At 60.9% G+C, this 23,377-nt stretch overlaps 5 protein-coding genes across 13 annotated transcripts; 2 read left to right on the top strand and 3 right to left on the bottom strand.

Moving 5' to 3' along the window:
• Positions 1-28: 28 nt before the first annotated feature.
• Positions 29-3,342, top strand: LOC311442921 (ras and EF-hand domain-containing protein-like). 4 transcript variants are annotated; one of them, XM_084532665.1, is made up of 13 exons: positions 29-425; positions 503-618; positions 1,009-1,077; positions 1,181-1,262; positions 1,462-1,535; positions 1,649-1,755; positions 1,870-1,950; positions 2,057-2,195; positions 2,260-2,341; positions 2,456-2,570; positions 2,796-2,909; positions 2,983-3,059; positions 3,141-3,342. In XM_084532665.1, the coding sequence occupies exons 1-13, from the start codon at positions 61-63 to the stop codon at positions 3,238-3,240; spliced, it is 1,521 nt and encodes a 506-aa protein (XP_084388791.1). In that variant the 5' UTR covers positions 29-60; the 3' UTR covers positions 3,241-3,342. The 4 variants fall into 4 exon arrangements, with proteins under 4 accessions (XP_084388791.1, XP_084388790.1, XP_084388789.1 ...); XM_084532664.1 differs by having other exon boundaries at positions 1,605-1,755; positions 2,799-2,909; XM_084532663.1 differs by having other exon boundaries at positions 1,605-1,755.
• Positions 3,343-3,803: 461 nt separating this feature from the next.
• On the bottom strand, positions 3,804-4,507 carry SERF2 (small EDRK-rich factor 2). The gene is made up of 3 exons (XM_084531713.1): positions 4,439-4,507; positions 4,126-4,234; positions 3,804-4,030 (listed from the first exon to the last, which is right to left on the bottom strand). Exons 1-3 carry the CDS (start codon positions 4,443-4,445, stop codon positions 3,967-3,969), a joined length of 180 nt encoding a protein of 59 aa, XP_084387839.1. The 5' UTR covers positions 4,446-4,507; the 3' UTR covers positions 3,804-3,966.
• Positions 4,444-6,570, bottom strand: LOC311442459 (peptidyl-prolyl cis-trans isomerase FKBP8-like). 6 transcript variants are annotated; one of them, XM_084531706.1, is made up of 5 exons: positions 5,944-6,570; positions 5,506-5,872; positions 5,267-5,439; positions 4,944-5,189; positions 4,444-4,857 (listed from the first exon to the last, which is right to left on the bottom strand). In XM_084531706.1, exons 1-5 carry the CDS (start codon positions 6,436-6,438, stop codon positions 4,522-4,524), a joined length of 1,617 nt encoding a protein of 538 aa, XP_084387832.1. In that variant the 5' UTR covers positions 6,439-6,570; the 3' UTR covers positions 4,444-4,521. The 6 variants fall into 6 exon arrangements, with proteins under 6 accessions (XP_084387832.1, XP_084387833.1, XP_084387834.1 ...); XM_084531707.1 differs by having other exon boundaries at positions 5,267-5,717; positions 5,784-5,872; XM_084531708.1 differs by having other exon boundaries at positions 5,267-5,872; positions 5,944-6,110; positions 6,201-6,570.
• A 134-nt stretch (positions 6,571-6,704) lies between these two features.
• On the top strand, positions 6,705-12,934 carry ELL3 (elongation factor for RNA polymerase II 3). Its single transcript, XM_084531711.1, has 12 exons — positions 6,705-6,981; positions 7,056-7,097; positions 7,377-7,495; positions 7,995-8,155; positions 8,574-8,815; positions 8,891-9,015; positions 9,232-9,331; positions 9,705-9,945; positions 10,247-10,301; positions 10,627-10,798; positions 10,872-10,916; positions 11,017-12,934. The coding sequence occupies exons 1-12, from the start codon at positions 6,847-6,849 to the stop codon at positions 11,122-11,124; spliced, it is 1,545 nt and encodes a 514-aa protein (XP_084387837.1). The 5' UTR covers positions 6,705-6,846; the 3' UTR covers positions 11,125-12,934.
• Positions 12,846-21,752, bottom strand: PDIA3 (protein disulfide isomerase family A member 3). Its single transcript, XM_084531712.1, has 13 exons — positions 21,555-21,752; positions 21,343-21,421; positions 20,290-20,407; positions 19,541-19,648; positions 18,531-18,660; positions 17,932-18,048; positions 17,343-17,468; positions 16,604-16,786; positions 15,944-16,052; positions 14,930-15,058; positions 14,159-14,238; positions 13,551-13,608; positions 12,846-13,253 (listed from the first exon to the last, which is right to left on the bottom strand). The coding sequence occupies exons 1-13, from the start codon at positions 21,716-21,718 to the stop codon at positions 13,134-13,136; spliced, it is 1,521 nt and encodes a 506-aa protein (XP_084387838.1). The 5' UTR covers positions 21,719-21,752; the 3' UTR covers positions 12,846-13,133.
• Positions 21,753-23,377: the final 1,625 nt, after the last annotated feature.

Genomic DNA, 23,377 nt, shown 5'->3' with positions numbered 1-23,377 from the left:
CGCTCGCCGCGGCCAAGCCGAAGAATGGATGGACAGACGGATGGACAGACGGATGGACAGATGGACGGATGGACACTGCCCCCGGCACCCGCCCGGAGGGCGCGGTACGAGCGCGGCCGCAGGAATGCGGGGCCGGCCCCGGGCCCCCGCCCCGCCCGCAGAGCAAACACGGCGGGGGCGGCCCCGCCGGGGCCCCGCTGCCACCCGACGGGGGCCCCGCGCGGCGGCTCGCGCCCGGCCGGGAGCGTCGCGGGTCCGCCGTTGCCCCGCGCCCACCGGCCCCGGGAGCCGAGCGGGGAGGGCGGCACCGGAGCGGGGCTGCCCGGGGGCTGCCGCCCGTGCCCCCCCTTCCCCCGGCCATGCAGGGGCGCGGGCGGGGCGCGGGCGTCGCGCGGCTGCAGCAGCGGCTCGGGGCCGCCACGCAGGTACGGGCGCGGGGCGGGGGGGGGGCGGCTGCGGCCCCGGGCTGCGCCGCCGGTGCCAGCGGGACTCTGCCCGCCAGGAGAACGCCCGGCTGCGGCGCACCCTGCGGCAGGCCGAGGCCGGCGTCTCCCAGCTGCAGGCTGAGCTGGAGCGGCTGCGGAAGGACTTCGGGCAGCGGGCGCAGCGGCGCACGAGGTGGCACCGGGGGCGAGGTGGGAGGGACGAGGGACGAGTGGCGGGGGGCGAGGAGGGACCCCAGACCCAGCCCCTGCTTCGGCACGGCTCTGCCAAACGGGTGCCCCACACAGCCCTGGCCATGGCCGGGACGGCCCCGGTGCAGCCCGGGGCCAGGCTCCCGTCGGGAAGTGCTGCCCACCCAGCCGTGCTGTGAGCTCCGGCAGCCGTTGGGAAGCCCGTGCAGAGATGCTGGCACGTCCCCACCGGCCTGGTGTTACCTGCCCCTGTGACACCGGGTGTCCTGGGGCCGTCCCAGCACCTCTGCCAGCCCTGCGGGGCCGGGGCTGGAAAGCTGTGGGCAGCCCCAGCCTTCGGAGGCCCTGCCATGAGGGTGCTGTGTCCCTGCAGAGAGCAGCAGGCCCTGCAGGAGCTGGCAGAGGAGAACCTGGTCTTCACGAGCTACGTCAGGATGCTGCAGTACGTAGGAGCCTGGCAGGGAAGTGGTGGCAGGGGACAGCTGCCGGGACCAGCGCCTGTCCCAGTCCCTGCCAGCCTGGGGCTCAGGCTGCTCTTCCGGCAGGGCGACGAACAGGAGCCTGTGTGAGAGGAACAGCAGCCTGCGCTCGGCCCTGCTGCTGGGCTCCTGCCGGGGCCCTGGAGCGGTGAGTGCTGCGCGGTGCAGCAGGGAGGGCAGGGGCGCGGGCGCTGCTGGGGCTCCCCGCTCGCCCTGCCCATGCCCCAGCTCAGGCGTGTCCAGCACGGGGGCTGCAGCCGGCACCCAGGGTCCTGCCACAGCCCTGGGTGCTGGGAGCAGTGGACCCCCCCCCCAGGAGCCCCTCTGCACTGATGCCTCCCCTGCAGCCATGGCCTCCCCTCCAGCCTCACAGCCCCCTCGCTGACCCCTCACCCTGCCTCCCTGAGGACACCCACGGCAGGTGAGGAGCAGGTGCGGAGGAGCAGGGACAGCCGTGGCCGCCCCTCCCTGAGCGCTGCCCTGGGCACAGGTACAGGGGGGGCGGCTCTCCATGCCCCCAGCTCCCCGCCACAGGCCCCCGGCAGAGCTCAGCTTCCAGCTCGGACACAGCCTCGCTCAGCGACACCGGCAGCTGGAGCTCAGAGGATGCGCGTCCCCCCAGCCCCTGCTGGGGCACCCAGGTGAGGCCCTGCCCGGTGCCCCAGCCGGGGAGGGGGATGCCGCTCTGCCTACCTGTGGCCCCCAGCCCACCCCACGGGCTCAGAAGCCTTGTTGTGATGTTTGCCACCCTGCAGGACCCCGTCCCCCCGGCAGAAGGCTGCTGCCACCCTGCACAGCACTGCTGCAAGAGGAAGCTCCCTGCCTTCCCTCCGGAGGTAACCAGCAACGCCCCATCCGGTGCTTGCAGCCCAGCTGGGGAGGGGAGCAGGGACACCCTCGCCTTGCTGTTCTCCCCATGCCCTCCTCCCCCCTTCTCCCCAGGGGTCCCGGGCAGCAGAGGAGCCTGCGCCCCCCTGCCCCGTGTACCGGCTGGTGCTGGCAGGTGACAGCGGCACGGGCAAGTCCAGCTTCCTGATGCGCCTGTGCATGAATGAGTTCAGAGATGTCTCTGCCACACTAGGTACCAGGGCTGAGGTGGAGGGGCAGGGGCATAGGGAGCCGGGCCTGACTGCTCCTCCTGGCAGGTGTGGACTTCCAGATAAAGCAGCTGCTGGTGGATGGGGAGCAAACTACGCTGCAGATCTGGGACACAGCAGGGCAGGAGAGGTGAGCAGAGCCAGCAGGAGCCATGCCTGCCTCCGGCACCCAGCCGGCAGGGCTAGCAGGGGCCTGGGGTGGGCGGGGGTCTTGCCCCCCCTGCAGTGACAGCCCTGGCTGCAGGTACAGGAGCATCGCCCAGTCCTACTTCCGCAAGGCCCACGGCGTGCTGCTCCTCTACGACATCAGCTCCCAGAGCAGCTTCATCAGCATCCGCCAGTGGATTGAGGACATCAAGGTAGAGGGGAGGATCCGACAGCCCCCGTGGGGCAGGGCAGCAGCCCTGTGCTGAGCCCCACATGGTGCCGTGGGAGCAGCCGCAAACCTGCTCCAGCCGGGCCGTAGAGCCTGGGGCCAGCCAGGCCTTGGGGAGCACCTGGAACAAAAAGGGCAGAGCCCCACAGCCCCAGAGGCTGCTCCAGCCAGGCTGCGTGCCCGAGCCATGAGCTGCCCCTCGCTCCAGCAGGCTGCTGAGACAGCGCTCCCGCTCATGCTGGTGGGGAATAAGACTGACCTGCGCCCCGGCCTGCCGGAGGCAGCGGGGGTCTGCACGGCCCACGGGCAGAAGCTGGCCATGGTGAGCAGCCACAGCTCAGGACGGGGTCTAGGCGGGCCGGGACCTCCCCCCGACTCACCTGCTCTCCCCCCAGGCCCACAACTGCCTGTTCTGCGAGACCAGCGCCAAGGACGGCACCAACGTGGTGGAGGCCGTGCTGCACCTCGCCCGGTGAGCAGCTCTGCGTGCCGGCTGTGCCGCGCAGCGCCCGGGCAGCGGGCCTGGCTGACGGCACCGCGCTTGGCCCCGCAGGGAGGTGAAGAGGACGGCGGGCTCGAGCAGCGGCCGCGGCGTCCGCCTGGATGCGAGCATCCCTCCCCCGAGGGCAGCCCCGGGCTGCTGCAGGGCCTAGCGTAGGAGCGGGCGGGCTGCAGGCCATGGCCCGCCCCCGCCCGGCAGCTCCCCCCGGCTCCCGGCCCGCCGTGCCGCCCGCTGCCCCCGCAGCTACCCCGCATCCGCGCCGCCTCCCTGCTCGGCCCCCACTACAGCTCCTTCCACCCCAGACGCCGTCCTCCGCTGGTTTCATTTCTCCGCTGGTTTCATTTCTCCGCTGGTTTCGTTCCTCCGGGCTTCCAGCGCATCCCCGTCCTTCCGCCGTCCCCCGGGCGTCTTCCCCTCGCCTGCCCCGCCAGGGCCCGGCCCCCCCGCCCGCCCGCAGCCGCGGTCGGTGTCCCCCGAGGCGGCGCCCGCGGAGACCTGGCAGGCTGCGCCCTCCCCTCCCGGCCTCATCTTTGTTTCTCAGCGTGAGGCTGCGGCCGCTCCGCGGCGCTGCCCCCCCCGCCCCATCCCCCGGTCCGCTCAGCGCCGGGCGCGGCCCCACCGGGCAGCCCCGCGGCACGGCCCCATCCCGCCCCCCGGGCGGCCCCAGCCCCCCCCAGCCCGGGCGCAGAGAGGGAGGAGGCAGGAGGCAGGGCCTGCAGGGCTCCACAAGCTACTTTAATAGGAGAGGGGCCCGGGGCGGGCGCAGGGCGCTGCTGCCGGGGTCCCCGGCGGGGCGGCCCGGCCCCGGGGCTGCGCTGGGCATCCTGCCGGCGGGCGGCCCGGCCCCGGGGCTTCAGCGGCCCGGCCCGGCCCCGGGCTACTTGGCGCCCTCCTTCTTCTCGTCGGCCTTCTTCTGCTTCTGCTGCATGATCTCCGAGTCCCTGCGGGAGAGCGCGTCGCCGGGCTGGCACCGGCACCACCGCCGGCACGGGCCGGGGCCGGGGCGGGGGTGCCGGCGGGGCCGGCCGACGCTCACCTCTGCTTGCGGGCGGCGGCCGAGAGCCCGTCGTCCCGCCGCTTGCCCTTGCCCGAGTCGCTCTGCTTCTTCAGGTTCTTCTGCCGTGCCAGTTCGCGCTGGTTCCCGCCTGCCACGGCGCGGCCGCCTCAGACCGGCCCCGAGGCCCCCGGCCCAGCCCCAGGGCCCGGCCCCGGCCCGGTTCGGCCCAGCCCGCGCCCCCGGCCCGGCCCCCAGGCCCGCACTCCCGGGCGCGGCGCCGCTCCCCCGGCCCGGCCCGGCCCCCTCCCCCCGCAGTGGCGGGTCGCGGCGCCGCCGCCCGGCCCGCACTCACGGGTCATGGCGCCGCTCCCTCCCGCCCTGCGCTCCGCCGCCACGTCCCGCACTGCCCCCCCGCGCCCCGCCCCGCACCGCTCTTTAAGGGCGCGCCGCAGCCAATCGCCGCGCCGAGCCCGGCCCCGTCACGCTCCCATTGGCGCGCCGCGCCGGCTCGGCCCCGCCTGATTGGCCGCGGGCTACGACCGCCGTTCTGCCGGCGGGGGCGAAAAGACCGAGAGCTGCGGCGCAGGCGCGAGGGCCGCCAAGCCGCGCCCACTGCCCAGGAGGGCGGGACCTGTCAGAGCCCCGCCCCCTCGCGGAGCGGCGAGGCGCGGGCTGGGTCCAGTCTCCACTCCGGTCCGCCGCTGCCACCGCCCCTCCGCCGTCCCGCGGGGCGGGGCCGGGGCCGCTCAGGCCGCGCCCTCCTGCGGCGCCCTGCGGGCAGAGCCGGCCGTGAGCGGGGCCCGGCGGCGCGGGGCGGCCACGCAGTGACCGGGCCGGGCACAGCCCCGCCGACGCACCCGGGGCTCCGCGGGCGGTCGCGGCGCTCCTCGGGGGCGGCGGGCCGGGCGCGGCGCTTCACCAGGCGGGCGAGCTCGGCGTGCACGGCCTGCGGGGGGAGGCGGCCGGGCTGCAGCGGGGCGGCGCGGGGGCGACCCCGCCGCGGCCCCCCCGCCCGGCGCCCGCACCTTGCTGGCCGGGTCCAGCTCTAGCGCTCTCCGCAGGACGAGCGCGGCCTCCTCGTCGCGGCCCTGCTCCGCCAGCAGCTGCGGGAGGGGAGAGGCGGGGATGGCGGCGGGCGCTGGCGGCCGGGCGCGGCGGTGCGGGGCGGCACGGGGCGCACCTGTCCCCGCCGGAGCAGCGCCTTGCCGTTGTCCGGGCTGATGCGCAGCGCCGCCTCGCAGGCCGCCAGCGCCTCCTCGCCGCGCTGCAGCCGCCGCGCCGCCGCGGCGCAGTTGTTGAGGCACTTGACGCGCTGCTCCCGCAGCTCCTCTTCCTCCTGCGGCCCGGCCGGGGCTGCGGGGGGCACGGCGGTCAGCGGCCCCGCCCCGCCCCGCCCCGGCCCGCCCCGGCCCGGCTCACCGGCGCCGTCGAGGGCCCGCAGCGCCAGCCGGTAGGAGCGCAGCGCCGCCGCGAAGTCGCCCCGCGCGAAGTGGACGTTTCCCCGCTCCCGCTTCTGCGCGCCCAGGCGGAGGCGGGCGGCGGGCGGCAGCCGCCCCGGGTCGGGGCTGTCGCGCACCTCCAGCAGCGTCACCTCGAAGAGCAGCGGCGCCTCGGGCGGCACGTCGGGCTCCCTGCGGGCAGAGCGCCGGCTGCCCCCTGCGCCGCCCGGCCGCGCCGCCCCCCGTCCCCGGCCCCACCTGCCCGCGCGGCCGTAGCCGTAGGGGAAGGCTGCGAGGAAGAAGGAGACCTCTCCGGGCTGCATGGTGGGGACGCCCAGCTCCAGCGCCTGCGGACACGGGGCACGGGCTGGCATCGCCGGGCGCCGGCCCCGAGCCCCGCGCCCCCGCCGGAGCAGACCTGCACGACGTCGCCCTGGCCCGGCACGAAGCTGAGCCGCGGGTCCCGCTCCACCAGGCCGCCGTCCTCCAGGGCCCCCAGCACCTTCACGGACACCTCCTGGCCCGGCCGCGGCGGTGGGCCGCCCTGCCCGTCCTGCACCACGCGCTTCCTCAGCAGCCGGTCCTCTGAGGGAGGCGGCCCGTGAGAGCCGCCCCCCGGGCACCGCCGCCCCGTCCGGGGCTCCCGGCCCCGGCTCCCCGCGCCAGGGCACTCACCCGTCAGGTCGCTCCAGCCCTCGGCGGCGAAGAGCGGCGTGAAACCGGCGGGGCCCAGCGCCGCGAGTCCGTCCAGCCGCCGGTAGAAGAGCTGCTCCTCCTCGCGGCCCGACGGCACCGCGATGGTGGTGTGTGGCATGCGGAACCGGACCCTCCTGCCCCGGCCCGGCCCCCGCGGCCGCTCGCCGGCCCCCGCCTCCCGCTTCGGGGAGCCGCCGCCTGCCGAGGGTCCCTGCATGCCCGCCCCCGGCCCCGCTCCCCCCCCGCAGCTGTGACCCGACCTCGGCCCGGGCGGGCCCTCGCTCCCCGGGGCTCGGCGGCGGGCTCCCGCAGCCCCCAGCCCGCTCCGGGCGCGCCGCCTCCGGCCCCGCCGCCCCGCGACTGCCCCGGGCAGCCCGGAGCCAGGGGCGCCCACGAGCGCATCCCGCCGCGCCGTTACCTAATGCCTGGAAGCCGCTAAGGGGATTAGCGGTGACGGCAGAGCTTTGCGAGCCGCCGGCAAAAATAGCCGGCTCAGGTCGAGCTCTGCCGCGGGGGTCCCGCCGGGACCGGCCCGGGATCGGCCGCCCCGCCCCGGAGCCGCCCCGGAGCCGCCCCGGTGCCGCCCCGTCCCGGTGCCGCCCGGCGCGGTCCCGCACTCCGGGCCATGCCGCGGGCGCGGACGGAGCTGCGCGGGCGGCTCCGGTACCGGGGCTGCGCGCGGGGCCCGCGGCTCAGCCTCCTGCACGTGCGGCTCTCGGAGGCGGCGGCGCGGGCGCTGCGCGGCTGCCAGCGGCGGCAGGTGGGACCGGGGCGGGCCGGGGGGCGCGGGGGAACCGCGCTGTGCTGGACTCACGGCGTCCCGCGGTGTTGCAGGGGGCGCCGGGGCCCGCGATCGCCTTCCAGGGGAGCCAGGGGGTGAGTGGGGCTGGGGACGGCGGCGGGGGAGGACTCGGGGGCACCGGGGCGCCCGGGGTGGCCGGGGGTGAGTGGGTCGGGGCACCGGCGAAAGAGGAGGGACGGGACGGGACGCGGCACCCGGGGCGTGGGAGGGGGGGGCTCGGAGCGCCCCGGGACGGTCTCCGCGGGACGGTGCCGGTGGGAGCCGGGCGGCGCCGCGGGGTGGAGCCGCCGCGCTCCGCGGGATGGAGAGGCTCGGGGGGGGGCGCGGCCCTGACAGCCGGTCCCCGCCGGCAGTGCCTGACGGTGCCGGGAGGCCCCGGGACCTCTCCGCGGCTCTTCGCCTTCTTCCTCTCCCGCTGCAGCCGGGACGAGCCGCAGGCCAGCTTCGAGTGTGTGCGGCTGGCAGTGCCCCGGTGAGCCCCCCGCCGCCAAGCCGAGGGTCCAGTGGGCTGTGGGGCTGCTCACTTGTACCCCCCCGGAGCCAGCTCTCTCCCATTCTCCTGGTCACCTTTGCACTTGACCTGTGCCAGCAGCACGGTGTCAGCCCCAGCCCTGGCACTGCCGATGGTACTGCAGACACCCATGGGTGCAAGCACTGCCCATGAGCAGTACCTCCCATCAGTGTTCAGACCCCAGTTGTGTCCTATCTTGCTCACGGTCTCCAGTGGCAGCCCAGGATTTTGGGGGCTGAAAATCCCCAGCAGCCTCTCATTGTTCGCAGCATCCTCAGCCCACAGTCCCTGCAGGGGCATTCAGCATGCTGGAGCAGCAGCAGCCTTGGAGACGGGGCCTCTCTGGGGACAGGCTGCCTCCTCTCTTGGGGTGCCCGCCTTGCAAGATCTTCTCTGGGCTTTGCATGGGATAGAGAGCATGGGCTGGGCTTGGCTGGCGGGAGGTATTGTCTTCTCTCAGACTAGGTCAGAGCTGGCTGGACAGCGTGGGCAGCATCCAGGAAAAAATCACAGTTTGTGCCTCGGAGGGCATCTACCCACTGCTGCGGGAGCGTGTGTCCCAATCTAAGGAGTCCTGGAGCAGAGCAGTCACTGAGCCGGATGCGGCTGTGCCTGGCTATGGTGAGCAGGGTCCTGCAGGGGGTGCTGAGCCTCTGCTGCCTCTCAGGCTGAGGCCACACTGAGCACCCACACCGGCGTGCTGGCAAACCACCAGGGTGTGATGTGATGGCTGCAGGGCCCCTGTTGTACCCCCAGGAGACGGGGGCTGCCTTCCCTGGGACCTGCTGGCTCTGGGATGTGGCAGCTGCTTGCCATGGCCAGGGGCAACAGCTCTGCGAGTCTGGGGGTGTTGGGCCACACCAGGTAGCAGGAGGCACCAGTGGCACTGCGAGTGCGGTACCATGTTCCTGCCCTGTCAACCTTGGTGGGGTGGGCACCCCTGGCTGGGGGCACAGGGGCTGCACTGGGTGTGATGGGGGAGGAAACCTGGTGTGATTCTGTCAGGTGCTGACACTGCTCTCTCCGGGTGCGTCTGCAGGCAAAGGTGTCACGGCTCCCGAGAAGGCAGGCACGGTCAGCTTGCTGCAGCAGAGCTCCCTCTGTCATGTCCGCGAGGGCAAGAGCCACGGGCCAAAAGCAGCCAGCCTCAGGGCCGCTGCTCAAAGCCTGGTTCAGCTCCTGGCCCTGCGGCCCCACCGCAAGCATGAGCTCCTGCAGCGGCTGGCGGGGATGCAGGCAGGCAGGCCCGACTGGGCAGGGCTGCTGGCTGCCCTGGAGGAGGTGAGGGGCACTGGGGCAGCTCAACTCCAGTGTGTGAGCACTGCGGGACACGCGCCTGCTGCTCTCCCTGCACAGGTGGCAGACCTGGATCCCACAGAGTGCTGCTACCGCCTGAAGGAGTCGCTGGTGGGGTGGGTGCAGGAGGACTGGCCGGGGTACACGGCCCAGGAGCGCCGGCAGGTTGCCCTGCTGCAGCACAGGTAGAGCCGGGGGACCGGGGTGAGGTGCGAGGAGCAGGGGGGCTGCAGGTGCACGTTTGCTGCTGGGGTCTTGCCTTGGGCACGCTGCGTGTGATGCCAGGTGCTCAGCACCCTCCAGGCACAGCTGGATCCACCCTTCTGCTGCCCGGGCACCAGGCATCCGAAGGCGCTTCCCCAGCCTAGGTCTCTGGTCACCCCCTTCTTGTGCTCCTGCAGTCAGCCCCACGGCCCCGCAGCCCGGTCCTTCCTGGTGCCTCTGCAGCAACCGCCGGAGTGCGGCTCCCCTCCGGGTGCTGGCGGAAACCGTCTGGGGGTGGTAAGTGCTTGTGGACGCCAGCAGCAGAAAGCTCCCGGGTTCACAGGGGGAGAGGGCCCGGCTGGGTGTCTGCTTCCCGAAGGCATCCAGCTGCTTCCTCACTGCGTCCCCTTCCCATGGAGCCCAGCCACCCCGGGGCTCTGGGTTCTGCTCCTGCCTTGTGTCCCAGCCACCCCTGTGCCCTGTGTAGCAGCAGGGGCTGGCCCTGCTGCAGCTCCTGGCTCACAGACACAGCCCAGTGGCTGGGGTGTGCCAGGGCTGTGACGTGAAGCGAGGGATGTCGCAGCCCTGGGCTAGCTGGCAGAAGCATGCAGCACCAACTGCTGGAGCAGGGGTCTGGGACAGGCATGAGGCAGAGCGAGTTTTCTTTCAGAAGCGCCTGGCACTGCTGGATTTCTCCAACCCAAGAGTCAGCAAGAGGCACCGGAGCTGCCTGCGGACATTTGGCACGAGGCAGCCAGGAGCATGGGGCCAGCAGCAGGCTGGGCCTCTGCCCCCGAGTAGCGACACCAGGGAGCTGCAGGGTGCAGAACGGGGGGAGAGCAGAGAAGAGGCAGACAATGGCCAGGAGGAGGGCGCCCCATGCCCCGAGAAGCGCTGCTCTGCACCCAGAGGTGGGGGGGGCATGGCCAGGGCCTGGTCGGCTTGTGTTGCAGAACTAGACCCTAGGATACCTTGGGAGGGGGGTGGGTGGCCCAAAACAGGACTTCTGGTAAGCAGAGAGGTTTTGGCTGCAGAGCCAAGGCGAACACAGGGATGATGCATGCCTGGATGTGCTGCCCAGCCTCGTGGCCCCCATGCCCAGTGGAGCCATGCAGCTGCCAGCTTGGTTTAGGACAGAGTGCTGGACAGTTCTGGCTGAGTGGGAGAAGGCTCTGGGAGGGCTTCAATCCTCACTCGTCTTCTCCTTGTCAGACACCAGGTCCCAACCCAGCAGCTCCTCCTTAGCAGAGGTCCCGGATTACTTGCGGTAAGAGAGTTTGGTGCTAGCTGCCACAGCATCGTATCCTCACCCTGAGTTTGCCACTGCCTACCACACACCATCATCCTGATTTGGGCAATTTGGGCCAGCCCCACAGCATGGGACAGGCTGAGACCAAACTGCCTGCCCAGCCTCCAGTGGCAGCAGCAGCAAAGGCTGCAAGCCAGGTCCCAGGCACAGCAGTGTGACAGCCGTGTGCTCACTGCCGCTCGTGCTGAGGGCATTGGCAAGACAACATAGCATGGCCAGGCCCCTGCCCTGCCACCTGCTCGAAGACACAGGGAAAACAAGCCTTTTCTCCTCGTTGTGGCAGAAAATACCATACCATCCGCTCAGCAGAGCAATGCAGGTCTTATGAGGCAGCGTTCAATGCAGACTATGCTGAGTACCGCTACCTGCACGCTCGCATTGGTGGTGTGAGCCAGAAATTCATTCAGCTGGGAGCTAGAATGAAGACATTGAAGCAAGGAACAGAGGAGCACCAGGCAAGCAGTAGACCTGGGCCATGGGTGACACAGCTGTGCTGTTTTCTGCTCATCTCCTGCTTTTGGCTTTCAGGCACTTGAAGCTAGGATTGTGTATGAATACAGTCACTTCAAGAAGGTAAGGCTGCGTGCCCAACAGGTACTGGGGGCCCTCCAGGAGCTGATCTTTGTGTGTGTTTTTCTTTTATTTATTGTTCTCTGTTTTGTTTTCCTTTCAGAGTTATCCTAATTACCAGCAGGAGAAGAACCGCTGTGAATACCTGCACCAGAAGCTCTCCCACATCAAAAGTCTGATTCTACAGTTTGAAGGAAGAGGAAACTCCTAAGCACACCACTGCTGGGATTCCTTTTTTTTTTTTTTTTTTTTTGCTTCTCAGGACTTGTTCTTCCTGGAACAGGGGAAAAGTTGGAGGAATTAGGCCCCCAAAAATGCATTAGACTAAGGGTAATGTTGGTGAATGTCCCACAGCCCTGGGGTAGTCGCTACCTGGGCCAGCTGCCAGGCTGCTGTAGAAACAAGCTGTCCCAGCTGCCTGCCATGCTGCATTGCCAGTTGTGAAATGTTTCTCTACTCCGTAACAAAGTACGTGTCCTGGGCACAAGCAGTAACACTCACCAAGAGCAGGCACTCAGCCACACTCTTAGAAGAATGTCACCTGTGCTCAGTACCGTGCTCAGTACCTGGCTGCCACTGATTCTGAAGTCAGACTAGACCAGATGGCAAGGATTGGAAAAGCTGCTTCTTGCCCAGAGCAGGACAGTGCCTTGTCCGTTAGGGAACCAGCACTCCAGTGTGGTTTTACAGAAGATAAATAGGTCCTGTTACAATCCTATTTCTTGTAGTAGTGTCTGGATCTGCAGCTAGCTTCAGGGATCCTACCAGCTTGAGGTGCAAGGGAGTCAGATTTTGCTCTAGGACACCACCAAAAAGGGGTCTTGATACCTGTGCTTGGACACAGACCGCTTGGCAGCCAGCAGCAGAGTAGAGAAGGTAGATGTGGTTTAGTATTCTGATGTAGTAGAGATTCTTGTATTTCAGAACTGATACTACATAGCTGCTGTAGCCAGAGAACTATGTGCTAAGTGTTGTATGATCTACTGTACCTGGAAGATTTCAGCAGAAATAAAAAACTGGTACGCTGCCTTTTGGAGGCATGGGGGAAGAAACCACAAAGAAAGCACTAGTTCTTACCATGGTAACTGCTGCACCATAGTAGTACCTCATAAGTCTGCTGTTCCTTGTTCTAATCCACACACATCCTGAGAAACTCATATCCAGGGCAACAGCTTATCTTTGTTCACCCACCACAGCACTCCTGACCTTTCCAATCAGCGCCTTCTGGGACAGAGGAGGTTAGGACTGCTTGTACCAAGATGGTCAGTCACAGCCCACACCATCTGACTGGAGAATGGGATTGCATCCCTCTCCTGGTGAGAGGCATTGCTACAGCCTGCTTTCTACCAAAAAAAAAATAAAATAAAATCTCACAATTAAGTAGTCTTAAGTGTCCCAACCATACACAAAGTACAGACAACAGATCTTCAACAAGGCTGTGAAAAACACCATCACTGGCTTTACCTGTGTTTGGGTTGAATATGTTGTTACAAGTGCTCCTCCCCTACACTCAGCTAATTTTGCAAAATTTAAAAGCTTACTTTATGCTGCTGCTGGTATGCTGCTGATCAAACCTGATGATATGCTGCTGTGTAAGTCCACATGTCTAGATCCAGCAGTCACATTAAGTACTATGTACCTCTAAAGTCACCAAAGCAGCATTATTACCCTACCAGGCAACAAGCAGACAGCAAAAGCATTTATGAACAAGGTCCCTGAGCCCCAAATCTACACAGCTGCTGCACCTGAAGCATGACCCATTGGGGCAGTTGCTGCTACTATACTCTGGGAGGATTCCATATCTGGACAGTCTAAAAGCTGAGCCTAAAGGCTCACTGAAGTAAACTAGACTCACAGTAGGAAGGTGCTGACTAAAGAGCAGCAGCAGCAGCCTAATGTTGTGTTTGAGAGACCTACATATGACAGAGACACTTTGGTTTAAGGGGGTCATTTTATTGTTTCACTTCTCCAAATGTACAAAAAAAATTAGAAAATAACCCTGCTCCCACCCCCTCCCAAACCACAAAACAAACCAGTCTGGGGAGCCCCACAACAGTGCAGCTAAGAGACGGCAGGAAATTAAACAGAACTAGATACAGCAGCTGGGGCCCCTCAGCCCACATGGTCACTGGCTCTTCACAACCCAGAACTGGCCCCAGTCTGCCCAGTGCTTCCCCAATTCACACAGAGCTCATCCTGACAAGATGGTGAGTGGGTACTTTACAAATCCTCCTTTGCTTTCTTCTTGGATTTCTTGGTTTTATCTTCCTCCTGCAGCACAGGAGTGCTGGTTGCCTCCCGCTTCAAGTAGCTGATGAAGTCACTCACTTCTCTGCCACCCTGCAGGAAGCACAAGACAGTAAGGCAGAGCCTCATCTCCCTGTGGACTTCCCTTTGCTGGGTGTGTGTGGGGGTGGTGTTCAGGTGCCAGGCAGGAGACCAAAGCAACTGTAAGTGAAGCTCTCCCCCGTGAGTCTGCAGCATGCAGCAGAACATTCCCAGCAGGTACCATCAGGTGTGTTCCCAGGGTAACAGAACGGAGTGCCAGGCACAACTCCAGAGAGACTCCTCATTATTTGAACACTTGGATTCTACTTTACCTTTTTTACAAAGCCCCAGGAGAAGCAAAACACTCACCTCATACTTCTTTGGACTCTGCTTCTTGCCAGCTGGAGCAAAATAAATGGTGGGAAAGCTGGGGAAACACAATAGATGTCTGAGCTCAGGATGTGCTATTTTCTTCAGGCTCTGTCCTTCCAGACTATCAAGCCAACATTTACTGAGGGAACTCACACCCTGCATTGCTCTGGTTTAGCACGGCAACAGCTTCACCAGCTCTTATGGCAGAAGGTATGACCTCCAAAAGCCTGCTCCTGTCTGCACAGCTGGCTGAGCACAACTAGTTTAGCAAGCTAAACAGTTTTCATGAAAGCAACTCCAGTGTTGTTCTTACACTGCTGAGACCAGAATCATAGATTCAAAAGCAGAGCAAGGGGTTGTGTGAGACAGGCCTTTAAGCATGGCCAGGACACCAGAATCCCAGAGGAGAGTGACAGATACGTGTAGTTTTTTTCCCCCACATGACTTCTTCACACTAAGCAAATGCCTAACAGTTGTATGCTAATTGCCCCTGTGCTCCCATCCACCCTAGGAGACACTTTCAGCACTTCTGCAGGGATTGCTGGTCAGAGACAGAAGCCTGAACTGGTCCACTGATGCAGTGCTACAACGGCAGTAACACCTACCCTCTGACTTCATATGGAGAAGGCACATCGTTGGCTGTAGCATCCATTTTGGCAATGACAATATTGGGGTCTTTACTGAGCTGTTAGTAGAAAGAACATATTAATAACCAATCCATAGTAGTTAACACCAGGAACTAAGCATCAGCAAAGAGTGATGTCAGATGACAATACACACTGTACACAAAAAGATCAGTAAATTTGTGCGGTTTTCTTCTGCCTCAACAGGGGCACAAAGAATTAAGTCCCTCCTCATTCAGCTGTATGCAGCATACAACTCCCAAAGGCACCTGCTGAATTTGTCTGGTATAACTTCTGGAGAATGCTTACCCCAGATAAACCACCTACCTTCAATCTTTTAGATGTAGGAAAGGTGCCTGACAATCAAATAGGAAAACACTGGACAGATCTGAGAAAATAGCTGTATTTACTCCACTACTGAAAATATACAGGGCACTGTTATCCTTCACCAGACAAGAGACTATAATCATTCAGAGGGAAAGGACCTAAAAAAGGAACTTTGCCAGTTGAGGACAGGGAATCAGGGAATATTTACCTGCCAGAGCAAAAAGAGCAAGCTAAACCTTACAGTGTGGTTGCTACCATGCTCCAGATCCTGCTAATACACTTCTGCATTCACAGGCAATGTCAAGCAAGTCCTCAAGAAGGACTAATTATGCCCTGTTATCATGAAGGATAGGCAGACAGAACCTGCAGGATTGTTTAGCGCTGCAAAGTTCTAGTTTGTTCTTACAACAGAGTCCTAAGACCTACCTTCTCCCCCAGTTCTTTGTATTTGGGCTCCAGATTCTTGCAATGGCCACACCAAGGTGCATAAAACTCTATCAGGACGTCTTTGTCTTCTGCATTAACAATTTCATCAAAGTTCTCAGCAACCACCACCTGACAGAGTTCAATTAGACAAGTTAGTTTTTTGTTTTTTTTTTTCTTTGTAAGTCAGCAGTGAGGTAACAGGACATACTCCATATGCTACGCCCCAGGAAGCCTGGCTCTCCCACAGCAGGATTCACACCACACCTACACAGCAAGCATCAAAATGACCAAACACACAGCTCTTCACCAAGCTGTAACATCTTTAACTTGCAGGCAAAAGACATAAGACACTGGCACCACCTGCAGGTGAGGTTTGGACCTGGTAACATTGCAGGAGGATGGTAAAGTTGTTTATTTTTAATTCCACTAGTTCCAGGCTGAAAAATGAGCTTAGCCAGACTGGCCAGGGCATCCCTATGCACACATAAAAACAGTGCCTTTCATTCCCCTATAACACCCTAATCATAAAGCCAAACCATGGGAATACTTTCTTTCAGGGCAGAATTTAGTGGGATGAACGTACAGTAGGAATTATACCATTCCCCTAAGCTGATGAGATGAACATGTAACTCTTTAGGAATGGTGCAGCTCGAAAGCCATGCCATGGGGGAGCACAAATCAAGACAGCAGGCCTTTGCAGAATCCCTGTAGATTGTGATGATCTTACACTTGGAGGACAAATCACTAGTGTGCTCAAGCAGCAGTTACTGTGCTGACAGAACAGTATGGAATCAAAACTGCAAAAGCTGCATCTCCCCCTTACCTCAGAAAATTGCAGCATAAAAAGGAGTGAATTATTTTTCCATCTTTTTTCCATCTATCACAGGATAGGCTTCTCAAGATGCCACAACACAGCACTCACAGTACAGGATACTACCATATGAGTAGAAGCTGCCACTGAAGTGTTCTCCAGCCACTAGTAGGAGCTGCTGCTACCCTTGATACAGCACTCACCTTCACAGGACCATCGTTGCTTTCAGGGACAGGCTCTGATTTCAGATACTTTTTCAAATTTCCATCGAAGTAATCTTGCAGGAATCTCTCCAGAGCCTTTCCATCACGGCTGAAAGCAAAGTGACATTTTACAGCCACCATGACACATACAGGATGAGAGACAAAAACTTTCAAGGCTGAAATAAGCTCCTTCCACCCACGTAACAGATGCTACTTGCATCTGTGAGAGCACCAGTCTGGGGCCAACTTAGAAGACCCAAGAACAAGCACAACAGAAAACACTAGAGTTTTGACAGGAGGCTGGATGCATACCCCATTCAAGGTTTTAGGCCTTCCAACACCCTTAAGTTTCTTCTTTTCTCAATAAAAAAGGTATAACCATTCCCACCCTTACCCTTTAATACATCTTACTTCCAAACCAGACATTAAATAACTTGAATTTAATTCTGTACCTTTGTATACAGAGTTTTTTTGGAAGCTCTCTGGAGGGTAGGAAAGCACACCTGACAGCTAAGGTATTTTGACCCAGCAGTCATTTCTTCCATCAGGAAGATCCAATTTTCCTGTTTCCTCCAAGCTAATGAAGTATGATCTGGTCACAGAACCCTAGACAAAAGTCTATCAACAGAGAGGCAACATTGCTAAGTTCAAAAAACTTACGAGAATTCTTCCTGCATGACATATTTATCTCCTTTAGCTGTTCTGATGGCAACAACAGGAGCCTCACCCACGCTGCTGTCTAGACCAAATTCTGACAGCTCATGGCCAAAGGTTTTCCGGCTAGCAACAGCAAATGACAGTTTGTGGCCAGCATCCAAGAACTTCTTTGCGATCATCATAACTCTGAGGAGAAAAAAAAAAAAAACAACAAAACAAAACAAAGATGATTGCCTGGAACATTATGCTGTTCCTTTCAAGTTGAGGTACACACTGGACAAGGAATTCAGTAGTGTGAAGTGATACATTCAGCATAGGTAATTCCTACACAAGTGTCGTTGAGAAGCAGAGTAAGCAAGCAAACTTGTGTTTATTCTGAATGAAGCCTGTGCAAATACCAGGTGCATTCATCTTTTAACCATCAGCTTGATCACTAAGGTCTAAAGCAGGGGTGAATAAGAAAGACAGAATACCGTATAACCTTACCAAGGAAATTTCAGTTTAAGGTCAAGGGACTAGAGATCCAAAAGCAAATATGGTGAGGTTCCAAGTGATAAATGCCTTTGGTTCTGCAGGCAGCCAGCCTGGTAGTTTTGATTAGAAACCCACCTGGAATTTTTCCGAGAGAAAATAATTCCCATATGAACAGTTTTAAGAAACTCTGTAAATGGAACTCTGGAACAGCACTAAGACGGGGACCAAATAAGAGAAGCAGATGAACACCACCCTGGCCACTGCGTACCTGTTACGCCAATAGTTGGAGCCCTTTGCATTCTTCTCATAGTCCACATCATAGTATGCCACCAGCAAGTCCTTCCCCTGGATCAAATCTTTGTTATCTTCAGTCATGTGTGGACAGATGCCAAAGCTACCAATGAAAAAGAGGTTAGCAGCTTTGATTTCACTGTCCAAAACCTTGTTTTGATACAGTACACTCCTGTTTCACACCCAAGAATGTTCAGTAAGCAGTAAGACCCAAGTAAGAAACACTTTGCCTATTCATGTACCAAGTCAAATCTCTATCTCTAGACACTACATCAGTTAACATATCTGACCTAATTAAGGCCAAATTTGGCATACTTTTCAGGAAGTTTACTGTTTTTTAAATACAAGTATAGTTGCTAGATTATGGAGTAGATGCCAACAACCATGCCAGGATTTCCAGACAGGAGGGAGATATCCCAAAGGACACAGTGCCTGAAAGACAGTTCTTATGGAAACTAAACAGGAAGCCCCAGCAACACCAGGTAGAGAAAAAATGAGTTCTGACAGGTCTGAACCCAGTTCCAAATAGATGCATCTATCATGTTCTGCAGTAAGGAAACACTCACATGTTCTCCTGGATAAATTTCTTGATTTTTCCACTGGTGATTTTATCTTCTGTGTACTTGACGGTGCTGTCCTCAAACTTGTTTGTGAGCCGTGAAGGACGGAACAAGACTATACCCCTGAGGGGAAGCAGATATCATGAATTAGTTCAAAGTGTCCCTAAGCTTCCAAAGGGCAGCAGCAAGAGGAAGCAAAAACCTGATCTCCAGTGACTACTCCCATTCGATGTGCATAGATGCAGCAAGACTGGCTACTTTCTTGGTGGCACTATTGCATTATAACTACCCGTCAGGCTGTTTTCCATTATTCAGACAGGACATGGCCTTCTACAGTGAGAAACTAACAAGACCATAACAAGCAACGGGGAGGCAAAACACCTCTGCTGAGACATTTCTCACTCAGAGGCAAACACTAACTCTCCACATCCTGCAACCCTCAATTCCATACATCTAAACTACATATGTACACACACACAACTGGCATTTGGAAAAGCAACAATACCTTAAACTATGTTCAGAAGCTTAATCCAGTCAAGAACTGGAATCCATGAATTTGTTGCAGATGTCTCAATAACAAGAAATCTTTACATTAAACAACTTACTCTCCATCTTCCTCATACTTCTGCACCAACTGCTCCTCACTGGTGTGTGCAAAACGGTAGTTATCTCTTAAGTTGTTGGCAGCTTTCATGAATTCAGAATAAGCATCACCAGATGCATCTCCAAAGAAGCCTGCAGCAGAAACACAGATGGTGACCCCAAACCAACTCAGCAGCAGTTACTGTGCAGCTCTCATCATTTATCTTTACAATGCATTGAAAGGTGTCTTCTGAATCAAGTCCTTCAATGCATGTCCAGGCCTGTCTTTGACAGCTTCTCCCCCATTTTTAGTGAAACATTCCCTCCCTTCCATCAGCAGGATGTTACTCAAGAATTAGTCATTCATCTAAAAGAAAAATGTCCTCTGAGCACTAAGATTTCCATTTGCAACCACATGAGACACTACTAGTGGTAACAACAGCCTTAAGTTCAGGACTGCCGATCAATACTCATTCCGTTCCACTTGTATGATGACAGCTGAACTAGACAAAGAAAAACTGCTATTGCCACTTGTAAACCATGATCAGCTCATACAATGCTGACAAATACCACCCTAGTGTACTTTCTAGAAAAAGAAAGCTACCTCTTGTCAGTCAGCCAAAAGAGCAACAAGCTTAAAAAAACAACAACAAAAAACACCATAGTGCCAAGAAGCCTGAAAGACAGTCAAAGAATCAAAAGAAAAAAAAAAAATACTTGGAACAAATTCCCAGAGGTCACCGAGTTCAATCTCTTGCTCAAAGCAGAACCAGCTTCAAGGACAGGTCAGGTTGCTCAGAGCTTTGTCCAACTCAGTTTTGAAGAATTTCCAAGACCAAAAGCTTCAAAACCTTTCTGGGCACACGTTCCAGTACTTTTTCACTCTTGCCATGAAAAACTTTTTTGCTCACATCCAGCTGCTGCTTCCCTTGCTACAGTCTGATAGCGCCTCTCATCCTTTCCCTGTATATTCCCAATAGATTTTCCAGGGCCAGATGTCCACTCATTTCAGCGCTGCACTGATTCTACTCACCCACTACAGAAGCATCTTTATCACCGATGAATTTCTCAAAATCAGCCATAGAATTGAGAGCCACTGAAGCAGGTCCTGCCTGTTTCTTGAGATGACTGACAATTCCATCTTAAAATACAAATGAAATGATTAAAGGGATGAATACAAAGTTCTAAAAGACATTTCTCAAGCTTACTAAAAACAAAAGCTGTTTCTGCAGAATCCACACCCCTGGTGCCACGTAATAAATATGATATGAATTGAAAGATTCATCAGCACTTTCTCTTAAGAATTTCCATGCTATCACATTGAAAACTAACATAAGAAAGGCAGAGCTTTTCAGGGCATTGCCCTTACAAAAAGGATTTTTTTTTAATGCTCTCATACCAAGAGCTGCATGGTACGCCTGTTAGGCGTTACAGAAAGCTGTACTGGTAAAAAATTCAGAGACTAATTACCAAATTACACATAACAAGAAGTTATCTGTATGAGGTCTTCCACTCAAGCATGTTCTGCACACGACCCATCAAGGGTACTATGGATGAAAGACAATCTAGAAACCTTCACCTTTAAGAGAGTTTTAAGGGATCCTAAGCATCCAGGACTTTCACAGCACAAAGAGCTCTGGGAGGGGCAATGTGTACATGTAGGTGGGATTCTTCTTTGTATCTCCCAATACATTTAACATCCCTGATACAAGCCTATTCAGTGTGCGCCTGCCTTCCAGCGCTATTTCAGCGAGCGAAATGCTGAGACTAACAAGCTCTTACCCGCTGTCCTGGGCCCATCATAGGTTCCTGCCTCTTCTCCATCTCGAAAAATCTTCAAGGTGGGATATCCACTGACTCCATACTTGTTACAGGTGTTTGAGTTTGCTGTACAGTCAACCTAAAGGAATAGAAATACTGCTGCTGAGTGACCTAGCAACCCGTATACCCAAACAAAAGCAGCTTTACCCACACCATCAGACATAAATTGGAAGTTTGATGGCTAGAAAGCTCTCACATACTTTTAATCAAGGCTGGATTCCTTCCACACAAAATGTAAAGATCTGAAAAGCATCTATGTGACTCACATGTAGAAGATTAGAACCCAGGCCTAGCACCCAAGCAAGTGGCCCAATTGGTCCATAAATCATTAACAGGAAGGATGTAACGGGTGTAACAGCACAGATGTAATGGAAGACCCAGAAAAATATTTGAGGAAATACTGGGAAGATTAAATAGCTGTGTGTTTGACATGACCACACGCAAAAAAATCCTAGAAAGAGTAGATTCTTGCAATCAATGACAGGCTTAACAGGAATTGACCATTCTTAGCACATTACCAACCCTAAAGGTTCCTGCCATGCCTGAAGCAAACAGGAGTCCATAGCACTTCCCACAAAGGAACAGGAAAACCCTCATTTATCAGAACCACGCAAGTTTTCTGGCAGAACACTCTTGAACAACGTCCCTTACTTTGTAAGCCACGGAACAACACCGTGACTACACTGCACACTAATTTTTGGACTAGGCGCATGCAGCTCACAGGTTTCTTCCTCCCAGCCTGGGAGGGCCCTCTCTCAGGCAGCAGTGCACGCCCATTTCACACTCTGCGGGCCTACGGAACGGGTCCCTGCCCTCACAGGCGTCGGCTTCCAGCCCGCTCCCCAGTGCTCGAGCCCCCGAAGAGGAGCAGCCTGGCAGGGCTCCGAAGAGCCACGGAAGGCCAGGCACGCGCATGGGCGGAGGCTGCCGGAGGGCTGCACCCCCGACGCCTCGACCTGACCAAAGTCTGCCCGGGAGCCTCCCGCAGGTCAGCGCCCCCGGCCGAGTGCCCACCTTGACGAGCGGCACGATGCCCTTCAGCCGGGTCGCCGCCGACTCGTACTCCGGCGCCAGCCGCTTGCAGTGCCCGCACCTGGGAAGACGGAGGGGTTAGGCCCGCCGGGAAGCCCCCGCCCGCCCCGCCCCCGCCCGGGCCCTCCCGCCCCCGCCGGGCGCCCCCCGGGCCCGGCCCGGCCCCGCCGCCCCCCTCCCACGCCGCCCCTCACCAGGGCGCGAAGAACTCCACGAGCACCAGCCCCGGGCGCTCGGCCAGGCCGCTCTCGAAATCGGCGTCGCTGAGCTCCACCACGTCGGAGGCGCGGCCGGGCCGGGCGGCGAGGGCGAGCAGCAGCAGCAGCAGCGCGGCGGGCGGCGGCCGGGGCGCGGACATGGCGGCGGCCGGGGCTGCGCTCCCTGCTCGGCGGCGGCGGCGGAGGAACAGGCGCCGGGGGCCGCGGACCGGAAGTCCCGCCTCGCCAGCCGGATCTGCCGTGTGGCAGCTCCCGGTTGGGCGCCGTGCCGCGCGTCACTCCAGCCGCGGCCAATGGGCTGCGGCGTGGGGCCGTTGGGGAGCCGCGGCGGCCCCGCCCCGGCCGCGGGGTCTCGGCGGGGGCGGGGTCTCGGCGGGGGCGGGCCCGGGGGCGGGGCCTGGGCCGTCCCCGCCCACCCCGGTGCGGCCGCGCGGGGAGCGCCCCCTGGGGCTCGGGGCCCGTCGGGGCCGCGGCGTTGCCCCGGTTCCGCCCCGCCGCCGGAGCCCAGCGCGGCGCCCGCCCCGCCCCGCCCCGCCCCGTTCCGTTCCGCAGCGCCGGGCCCCGCCGCCACGCCCGGCCCGGAGCCGCCGCACGCAGTCCGGCCGTGCCGGGCGCCGGTGGCGGGTCGGGGCAGCGGCCGCGCCCGGGCAGGGGTGGCGGGCGTGGGGGACTCGGCTCCGTTAACGGCCGCGGGAAGCGCTGCGGCGCCTTCAGAGCCCGGTGCTGCCGCCGAGCAGCCCTGCCGGCGAGACGAGGGCGGCGCTCCCGCCCGCCGCAGGCTCCCGGCGCGGCCCCCCCGCAGACCCCGCGGGAGCGCTCCCGGCCCCCGGCACCGAGGTGCTCGCAGCCGGCCCCGGCCTCTCCCAGCCCCGGGGGCGCCGCGCTGATTTGCGCCGCTCGGCCGCCGGGCGGGAGCGCGGCCCCGGCTGCCGGACCGCCCGCAGAGCTGCCCGGTGCCCCCGGCAGCCCTGAGCCGCGGGGGGAGCCGCCTGCCGCCTTACTGCGGGGCCGGCAGGAGGCGCCGCGGCCCTTGTCGCGGGCTCCCTGGGACCGCCGGGCGCCGTGCGGCGGAGGGGGCCGGCGCCGAGCCCAGGAGGAGGTCGAGCCCATTCCGCATCCCCTCGGCCGCACAGAGGGCGAGAGTGGCCGGGCCGGAGCCGGACACCGCGGGCAGCCCTGCGGCAGCCAGGCCGCGCCCGCCGGTCCCTCCTTGGCTCTGCTCGGGGCAGCCCCGACGGTCCCGGTGCAAGGTGAGGCCGGGCCGGTCTCGTCCTTGCCAGGCGCAGGTAGCGGTCGGGTTGCAGAAGGGGATCGAGTGATCCCCAGCGGCTGCTTCTGCCCCTGCTTCGTGTCTCCCGGCTCGTCCGCACGGCGCGGCCGAGCCCCCGCCACCGCCGGCTCCCGGCGCGGAGGCTGCCGCAGAGCACGGGGATGGGGGCTCCTCGGCCCCGCGTCGGGCTGGGGCTGCTGCTGCTGCGGGCTCCCGGCGCCGGCGAGTGAGCGCAGACCGCGCTGAGACGGGGCCGTGCCCGGGACCCGTCCCGCACCACCGCCCCCTGTCCCGCGTGGGAGCCCATCCCCTGGTGCTGGGCGTGCAGGGCCGGGCGGACCCCACGCGCGGGGCTTTGTGTGCGGGCAGCTCTGGGAACGTGCGTGGTGACGGGGCGGGGGGGGGGAGAGAACAGGGCACGGGGGCGGCACGAACACGGTCCCACGCGCAGATCCACGCTGGGGGCGCGACCTCCGGGCAAGGCTGCAGCCCAGCCGCCCAGCTCGGCCCCGCCTGCCCTGCGGGAGCT

The sequence above is a fragment of the Aythya ferina genome, assembly GCF_964211825.1.
Source record: "Aythya ferina genome assembly, chromosome: 11".
In the NCBI taxonomy this organism is placed as follows: domain Eukaryota; kingdom Metazoa; phylum Chordata; class Aves; order Anseriformes; family Anatidae; genus Aythya; species Aythya ferina.
This window is presented reverse-complemented; position numbering and strand designations above follow the sequence as displayed.